The sequence below is a fragment of the Zootoca vivipara genome, chromosome 2, assembly GCF_963506605.1.
Source record: "Zootoca vivipara chromosome 2, rZooViv1.1, whole genome shotgun sequence".
NCBI lineage: Eukaryota > Metazoa > Chordata > Lepidosauria > Squamata > Lacertidae > Zootoca > Zootoca vivipara.
Genome location: NC_083277.1, coordinates 2,553,827 through 2,563,540, shown reverse-complemented (window position 1 = coordinate 2,563,540; position 9,714 = coordinate 2,553,827). Strand labels below are relative to the sequence as shown.

General features: G+C 46.2%; 1 protein-coding gene across 1 annotated transcript; it reads right to left on the bottom strand.

The window, feature by feature from the left end:
• Positions 1-150: 150 nt before the first annotated feature.
• LOC118081204 (E3 SUMO-protein ligase ZBED1-like) lies at positions 151-5,260 on the bottom strand. The gene is made up of 2 exons (XM_035107517.2): positions 5,146-5,260; positions 151-3,252 (listed from the first exon to the last, which is right to left on the bottom strand). Exon 2 carries the CDS (start codon positions 3,234-3,236, stop codon positions 1,284-1,286), a length of 1,953 nt encoding a protein of 650 aa, XP_034963408.2. The 5' UTR covers positions 3,237-3,252; positions 5,146-5,260; the 3' UTR covers positions 151-1,283.
• Between the last annotated feature and the right edge of the window lie 4,454 nt (positions 5,261-9,714).

The following is a 9,714-nucleotide window of genomic DNA, read 5'->3' as shown; positions in this document are numbered from 1 at the left end:
CACAATACAAATTCATAACTAAACAGAAAAAATGACTTCCCCCTACTCCCTTCCCTGGTTCATTATTTATCATCATACCACATGTTCATTGCAAATTTTAAAAAAGAATTGAAATTACTTATTGTCCAGTCATAATATTACAATTAGTTCTAGAATCCTGCTAATGTATTAACCTGTGTGCATTGCTTCTGTATTTATGCAATAAAGTCCTTCCAATCTTCCTTCAATTCATTGTCCTCTCTTCCTCTTAGTTTCATTGTCAATTTTGCCACTTAATCCTATTCCATTAGTTTGACTTGCCAATCTTCTTTGGCTAGGACACCTTTCCAATGTTGTGCTAGCAATATTCGTGCGGCCATAGTTGCATACATAAATAAGTCCTTTTGTAGTCCTGGTATGTCCACTCCTATAATACCTAGTAAGAAATCTTACGGTTTTTAAACAAAAGCTATTTTAAACATCTTTATTTCATTATAAATCATTTCCCAATATTTCTTTACAATTTTACAATCTCACCACATATGGAAAAATGTCCATTCTGCTGTTTTACATTTCCAACACTTACTTTCTATATTTTTGTACATTTTTGCTAATTTTACTAGTCAGATACCATCCAGACATCATTTTCATTTGTTAAACAACTAAGGCGTTCAGAAACCAAGGTATGACTGTATCACGATATCTGAAATAAGGCTGGAGCTGAAAATGGGAATGAACTGGCAACTGCTACTACTTCCAGGTCTAATTTTAAAACTGATAAATTTTTGCTAACCTTTAAAATATTGTTACAACTGTTGTGTTATGGTACTACCATACCAGTAATGTTTGAATTAGCATCTCTAAAATTAAAGCTGTAGAAATAACCAGCAGCATAGCTATCAAAATGTGATAAATTTGGTGATAAATTTGGTGATAAATGTTAATTTTCTTTTCTAAACTACGGTAGGCCAAAATAGAAAGAAGAGAAGGGATAAATTTTAACAGAACAAAAGTTTGTTAAACAATATTTTTATTGCCAAAAATGTGCATTTTTTAAAACCAGGCCAAACCAGAAAGAATGATTAAAATTTTACAGAAAAAATATTTATCTATTTATATATCTATATAGATAGCAAAATTTTCGTTTCTTTTACAAACTGGGCCAAACTAGAAAGAATTGATAACATTTCACAGAACAAAAAAAAATTAAACAAAATATATATATTTGCAAGGAAAATGTGCATTTTTTAATAAACCAGGCCAAACTAGAAAGGATGGATAAAATTTTACAGAACAAAAAATTATTACATGAAATCTATGTTTTTTTCAAGGAAAATTTGTATTTCAGCATTCTCTGGCAATAGAGATGACCTTTGTCTTTGAAAAACATTGCCAGCCGTGCTGAACACACTTTCGGATGGCACACTCGTCCCTGGGATAGCCAAAAACTTCTTTGCCAGCACCTTCAACATTGGGAAGGAAGCCTCGTGTGCTTTCCACCACGTCAGAGGGCATCCATCAATGTCCACTCTTGGCATAGCCATATACTCCTTTAGCTCTTTTTCTGCTTTCGATTCATCATCTGCCACTGCTAGGTCCTCTTCTTCCTCCTCCAAATCAAAAATTTTTGCCAGCCCCCTTTTCTTTTTGGGTGGAGCAGGGCAAGTATTGGGCTCCGTAGAAGCAGAACACAGACGCTCGTGGAAGTCTGTCATCTTCTTTACGGCCTCCTGTCTGACAGCCTCTGGAGCCTCCAAGAAACACAGGCGAAACCTTGGGTCGCACAACGAGGCCAGGCCTAAAGTGGTTGCCGTGGGAGCGCTATCGTACTTTTCCGACAGTGCGCCTAAAATTGCACGTTTAATGTCCTTCAGCAGCACACTGTCTCCCTCATCAGGCTGGAGGCTTTTATTAATTTGCCTATAAAGAGGCAGAATGGTTGACGCCGCGACATAATTGCTTCCACTTAGAGTCGTGGTGATGTCCTCTAGCAGAGTAGTTGCAGACACAAAGTCCTGGACGGCTGAGACGTCGCCCCCTTCCAACATCAAAAGTCTTTTAGATGGATGCTCCGTAAGTACCTTGCAGAGTGGAACTTGGTTTTCGAGAAACCTTTGGCACAGCTGAAGCGTACTCCACCATCTTGTGGGGCAAGCGCTTGGCAAACTGACTTGGTCCATCTGAAGTAGCTCTTGAGCTCTGGCGAGGTCTCTCCTCATCCTCCAGCTGCAGCAAATGCTATTTTGCAGACCCTTCAGTTTCCCAATTGCCCTTTTCAACGGTGTCAGGCTCAAAGCTCGGTTAACCCCGATACTTATATTGTGGGCAAAGCAGGAAATGTGCTCGAAACCAAGCTGCCTGACTGCTTTTAGAATATTTGAGCCGTTGTCCGTCGTGCTGCAAAATATGTTCTTCACATCAATGTCCCACTCCGAAAAGGTGTCTGTGAGCATTTCACAAAGGTGATCTGCGGTGTGGTCCTCCAAGAAATGCTTACAGGCCAAGCAAGCGCTTGTCAACTTCCACTCATCGGAAATGAAATGTATCGTCACAGCCACAAAGGGAGTGCCTGCCACTGACGTCCAACTGTCCGTAGTGATGACCAGTTCACTCTCATTTATCCGCTGTATTTCTCTCTTCATTTTCTCCACAGTGTCACTGTACAGTTTTGGAACTCCCGTGGCTGTGAAGTATTTCCTATCAGGCAACCGATACCTCGGGTTTAGAGTGTTCACCATCTGGACAAATTTGGGGTGCTCTACAGTGTTGTACGGCTGCATGCACGTAGCCAGAAACTGCGCGATTGCCTGAGTGCAAGTCCTTGAGGTCTTGGAAGGGAGCAGCTGAGAATCCAATGCTGTTTTTTGCTGTCCTCTAGGACTTTCCCTATCAGTTCTTGCTGGCTCAGCAGCTCTAGCTGTTGACGGCATTACAGCTGGAGGATTGTCAGAATTAGCAGCAGTACGTGAAGAAATGGAAATGCCTCTTGATGAGGAAGGTACCGCCACGGGTGCGGACAACTCCCTAAATTTCAGAGGGTGGTGAAACTTGAGGTGGCTGCTTAGATTGGAGGTGTTCCCGCCTTTTGCTGATACCGAATGCAAACATATTTTGCAAATGGCGCCATTGTCAGTCAAAACACGGCCGTTCTCATCAGCGGGCAATCCAAAATGCATCCAGACAGCGCTCTTGGTTTTTCTTTTCTCTACCAAATGGTGGTATTCGGGGATATATACAGCACGGTGATGGCGAGGCATGCTGAAGACAAATAATCTAGGGGAACATTGAGCAACAATAAAACTCTTAAGTTTGATGCATTTAATTTTATGAAAATTTACTCAATGATAGAATAATAATAATAATAATAATAATAATAATAATAATAATAATATTTATACCCTGCCCATCTGGCTGGGTTTCCCCAGCCACTTTGGGCTGCTTCCAGCAAATATGAAACATAGTAAAATATCAAACATCAAGAACTTCCCTAAACAGGGCTGCCTTCAGATGTCTTCTAAAAGTTATGTAGTTCTTTATTTCCTTGGCATTTGATGGGAGGGTGTTCCACAGGGCGGGCACCACTACCGAGAATACCTGGTTCCCTGTAACTTCACATCTCGCAGTGAGGGAACCAGCAGAAGGCCCTCGGAGGTAGACCTCAGTGTTTGGGTTGAATGGTGGGGGTGGAGACGCTCCTTCAGATATACTGGACTGAGGCTGTTTAGGGCTTTAAACGTCATCACCAACACTGTGAAGATCCTTTAGGACGTGTGTTGTATAGTCTCTGCGGCCACTCCCAGTCACCAGTCCAGCTGCCACATTCTGGATTAATTGTAGAGTCTGAGTCACCTTCAAAGGTAGCCCCACATAGAGCACATTGCAGTAGTCCCCCAAGCGGGAGATAACCACGGCATCCAACACTCTGGTGAAACAGTCTGCAGGCAGGTAGGGTCTCAGCCTGCGCACCAGATGGAGCTGGTAGACAGCTGCCCTAGACACAGAATTGACCTGCACCTCCATGGACAGCTGTGAGTCCAAAATGACTCCCAGGCTGCGCACCTGCTCCTTCAGGGACACAGGTACCCCATTCAGGGCCAGGGATTCCTCCACACCTGCCCACCTCCTGTCCCCCCAAGAACAGTAGCCTACTTCTGTCTTGTCGGAATTCAACCTCAACTTCACTGCCTTCACTGGTTCCAATTTAAAAGAGGGGCACAGAATGCTTCAACTATAAAGGTAAAGGGACCCCTGACCATTAGGTCCAGTCGTGACCGACCCTGGGGTTGTGGCGCTCATCTTGCATTATTGGCCGAGGGAGCCGGCATACAGCTTCCAGGTCATGTGGCCAGCATGACAAAGCCGCTTCTGGCGAACCAGAGCAGCACACGGAAACACCATGTTGTTATTAATATTATATTATTATATTATTGTCTGTACAACAAATGCGAAAGGTTAAAGGTAAAGGAACCCTGGACGGTCACGTCCAGTCAAAGGCGACTATGGGGTTACGGCGCTCAGCTCGCTTATCAGGCCGAGGAAGACGGCATTTCTCCGCAGACAGCTTTCTGGGTTATGTGGCCAGCAGGACTAAACCGCTTCTGGCGCAACAGGACACCATGACGGAAGCCAGAGCACATGGAAACACTGTTTACCTTCCCGCATCAGCAGCAACTATTTATTTGCTTGCACTTGCGCGCTTTTGAACTGCTAGGTTGGCAGGAACCAATGGAAGAGAAATCGAAATGGTTGTGGGGATAATTGAGAAGAGTTCTAGGGTAGGGAGTGGGACTAGAGGAGAAAATGGGAAGCCTAATGGGTGGGAGGGGAGAGAGACAGGTGGGGGGGGGAGCCGAGTCTCTCTCTCCTTTTAACTATGAAAAACAATCCAGCAGCAGGGACGGTGAGAACGCTGCTGTCAGCTTAGTTAATAATAAAACCGGTGAGGCCGAGAGCGGCTTCCTTCGCAGAAGCAAAACCCGGGGGGGGGGGAGAGAGAGAGAGAGACAGGGGGACAAACACACAGAGAGATGGTGGGGGGGAGAGGAAGAGGTTCAAACGGGGGGGCTTTGTTTGTTCATGTTTTTAGGGGAGAGGAAATGGGTTCCGGAAGCCACGACTTGTAAGGAGCCAGCCCTGCTGACCAGCCTTCTCAAGCAAGCAACCTACCGGATTTGCTGCAGAGAGATTCCGATTTTTAATTTTGCCAGCTCTCTCTCTCGACCTCTCTCTCTCTCTCTCTCTCTCTCGACCTGCTGCAGCTGCTGGAGGCGGAGGAAACGGTGCACGTGGTTCCTCCATCCTTTCAGCCAGAAGCCAGCGCTTCGGATTCGCAGGGAGGAGCTTAGGCGGAGTTAGCAAGGGCTTCCCAGCAGGAAGCATAGCCTTCGCACAGCTTTTTCAATACCGGCCTTGATGCACGATAAATTGCCAGGTCTTTTTATATACAGGTTTATATATAAGGTTATATAAGGTTTATATATAAGGTTATATATAAGGTTATATATAAGGTTATATAAGGCTTTTTATATAAGGTTATCACGATTTTCTCTAAATATCGGTTTCAAGCAACGTGCTGATATATTGCACAGGCTTAAACCCGACCCCCACACAACCATCTCTGTCCGCCCACCGCCCAAGCCTCCTGTATCACTTGGCAGCCTGAGTGGATTTCCTGAGTGGATTTCGACCAAATTTTACCACATTGCAAGGAGAAAATCCACACAGGCTGCCAAGTAATACAGGAGGCTTGTGGTGGTGGAGGCGGAGGCGGACACTGTCGGTTGTTGTGTGTGTCCGGTTGCACATTTAAATATTATTTCTCCCTCCTTAAGAAAATGAATCCTGACCACGGTAGTTTGTGAAGGCTGCTGGGAACTGTAGCTTTGTGGTGGGTAAACTACAGTTCTCAAGATTCTTTGAAGGAAAGAATGTGCTTTTAAAAAGGACTTGGGATCAGTGTGTTTTGTTAGGCCAACCCTGCGGCCTGGGATTATTATGCGGAATTGTGGCTATGGGATGGTCATCCAGTCCAACCCCCTATAAAGCAAATGTTATTTGCGTGACGAGGATGCCCGAAATCCCCCAAAATAACTCACACCAGGACACTTAATTTTGGTTTGGGTTTTTGGCATTATTTTGGCGACAACTTTATTTAATTACAATTATTTAGTTGAGTGTTGGCTTAGGCTTTTGGTTAAACCATCTGTCCCCCGCTTTGGGACAGGACCAATTTTCATCTGCCCGTAGGGGCAGGACCATTTCCATCTGACCACTTGGGTCAGGACCATCACCATCTGTCCAATTTGGACAGGACCAGCTCCGACTTCCCCACGCGTAAAGGGAAGTCAAGTAAACACCCAATGGGAGAGGAGGTAGCTGTGCCCAGACATTCCCCCCTCTTGTCCATGAGTGTTCCCTAAAGAGGCCCCCCCAGCCCCGCCATTTGGCGGGGATGTAAGGACGAGAGACAAAGCCCCAGGATTCCTTTAACGGAATACTTCTATATGGAGCGATGTTAAGAAGAGGGTTGGCATGTAGATGCCACACCCCTCCTCCAACAAATTAATTAACCAAAAGCCTAACCGCCAACCTAACAAGTTGTGACGATTTGCTTAGCAGTAGGCAAAAACCAAATGGCAAGGCCAATGAGCCAGATGGCAAAATTCCTACTGGGCCCCTGAATACAGGCAACCCCTAGAAAGGCAAAGCAATGTCAGGCTAACACCTTAAAACAAGCAGTGGGTGGGAGGGAGATTCAAAACCAGCACGAGTGACCAAATTCAAAAGATGCCAGGAATAAATAGGGGGGCCATTAGCCAATCAGAATTACGCATTCATTCATGCACGCCCCCTAATCACACTGTCTTGCAGATCCCCAGCACCCACCCAAACCAGGAGGATTTCTACATCCCTTCCGCAACCCACATTATCTTTGATTAGATAATGTGCTTTGCCCTTCCCCATAGGGGCAGATGGTCTTCGTTTTACTAGCTTTCAGACTCTCCCAACAGACGTGTCTTGGCCAGGGGAACCGCTCGCCACTTGAAAAGCCTCTGCCGAGCTCGCTGCTGCACTTCCTATCTGGACACCCCACCCCCACCCCCACTTGCATGCACGGTACATACAGGTGAAACTCGGAAAATTAGAATATCGTTGAAAAGTGCATTTATTTCAGTAATGCAACTTAAAAGGTGAAACCAATATATGAGATAGATGCATGACATGCAAAGCAAGACATGTCAAACCTTTATTTGTTGTAATTGTAATTATTTGTCGTTAGGTGGGTCCATTATAAATGGAATGTAATTAATGAAATGTAATAGCGATGTTTATTTTTGTATTATTGTAACTATTTGTTTTATTACTGTGGAATTTCCAAAAGAAAGCGTTTGTAAAAATAAAAATAAAAAAGTTGCATTACTGAAATAAATGCACTTTTCGATTATTTTCCGAGTTTCACCTGTACATCCGCGTACATGAAAGGAAGAGCAGCGAAGGCTTTGCATTTTGTTTCCTTTTCTAGGCATGTAGAGCGCTGCCGCAGACTAGCCGTGCTAACGGAGAGAAGAGCTTTCTGCAAACCTGGGGGGCGCGGGGAGCGGACTTGCCCTCCCTCCCCCTCCCCTCCCCCCCCGCGCGTAGTTGCCTTAAGGGTTAAATCCAGAGAGTGCAAGCTGCTAGAGTGAAAAAGAGAGAGAAGGGGATGCTGGATACTGACCCCCCCTTCCCCTCCGCCCAACCTCTTCCCTTGGGAAAGGGGGCGTGGCTTAAGCGGAACAGCTGGCCCGCCCCCTCTGCCATCGCGCGCCGCCCTCGCCCTGCAAGGAGTCGGGTGAGTGCAAAGCGCCTTGGGGTTCCGCAAGCTTTAGGGATAGGGTGTGTGTGTTCGTGTGTGTCCAATGCAATGCAATGCAATACCCGTGGGATTGAGGGTGGGGTTGGAGAGAGAGCAGGCAGGGAAGCTGCGAGTCAGGTGTGTGTGTGTGGGGGGGGTTGCAGCTGATTCATCCTCGTTGCATAGAAGAGACAGGGGTTTCTCCCTGAAGGTGCGCGCTCTCGCTCTCTCCCACCCCTCCCCCCCTCTCATTCACTCACACACGTGTGTCTGCGTGCACACACAGATCACGTGAAGAGCCCTGTAGTTTCATTAGGCCAAGGGCCCATCTAGTCCAGCAAAGGGACCCTGAGAGTCATCTAGTCCAACCCCCCTCTGCAAGGCAGGAATCTCAGCACTGTGTCCTTACGGTGGCCAAGCCTGCAAAGAAGAATTGGAGCCCAAGAGCATCTCTCCCCTCAGGCGGCTTCCATAATAATTTAATAATAATGATGATGATTATATCATCTATATGCCGCCCATCAGACTGGGTTGCCCCAGCCACTCTGGGTGGCTCCCAACAGAATATGTCTTCTAAAAGTCAGATAGATGTTTATTTCCTTGACATCTGACGGGAGGGCATTCTACAGGGCAGGCCCTAGTTTCCTGTCATTCAGTTGATATAGAATAAGTTGAGTTCATATAGAATAATAAGTTGATATCCTAATTTTTCAGCTTCTCTCAAAGAAGCAGGATCAGGAAGTTTTTATTGTTTGATGTCTTATCATGTTTTTATATTTTGCTGGAAGCCACCTGAAGTGGCTGGGGAATTGTTGTTGTTGTTGTTGTTGTTGTTGTTGTTGTTGTTGTATCACTTGTTCAGTGCATTTGGAAACATCCAAATAACTTGAGGTAATATATTCAAACAGAACATTTGCTCCTTATTCACAGTGTAAAAAGGTACTTTCACTGGTGTGCTTTTGAACTGCTAGGTTGGCAGGAGCTGGGGCCGCCGACCTTCTGATTGGCAAGCCCAGGAGGCTCAGTGGTTTAGACCACAGCACCACCCGCGTCCCTACGATTCACCGTGTGCAATCCTACCGGCTGAATTTTATCTGAGTCCTGGGATGAGTCCTGGGATGAGTCCTGAGTTGGTAGAGCACGAGGCTCTCAGGGTTGTGGGTTCGAGCCCCGCCTTAGCCAAAAGATTCCTGCATTGCAGAAAGTTCAACTTGGTCCCTTCCAACTTTGTGATTCTATGGTCCATGAACCTCACTTACGAGGGAACCACCACAATTATTTCTTTTTTTAAAGCAAAATTTTGTTAGAAGTTCTGCAGCCCACCTTTGCATAATAGGAGTTTGCCCTTGTAAGACTGGAAAGCGAGAGGAAAAGGAATCTCAGAGTGGGCTCTTTTTGTGGGGGTTGGGGTTGGGGTGGAACAGACATGAATTTTCTGGTCAGCGGGCAGAAGGAGCTTGAGTTGATCCCTAGCTAGAGCTCCTCCATCCCCTTTTCTCGGTCCAGATTTGGGTCTCTGCCTCCTAGGAGAAGGAAGTCCCAACTTATCCGCTTCCCCCTGGTGTCTTTCCGTGCCCTAAACCTCACCTGCCTTTCCTTGCAGGCTGCAGACCTCAGTGTTTACCCAGTTTCCTCCACTGCTACTATCAAGGCATCTTCCAGTTTTGGGGGGATGTATGCTAATTGCCCAGAGGGGGGACCTTTGTAAGACCCTAATCTCTTCCTCACCCTGCCCCAAAATCACACGCTCCTACCCTCCATAAAGAAGGCGGTGGTGGAGGTTCTGTGTTGGAGACCGAGCTGCTGGGGAGCTCCAGGATGGAGGAGCTAGACTCAGCTGGGCCTGAGGAGGGAGAAGGTCCCCGCATCATCCAGATTGGGAACGGTGAGGCCATCTGGGG

What these genes read in the sequence shown, in the direction of transcription:
- LOC118081204 (XM_035107517.2), bottom strand. Translation starts at nt 3,236, where the DNA reads ATGCCTCGCCATCACCGTGCTGTATATATCCCCGAATACCACCATTTG.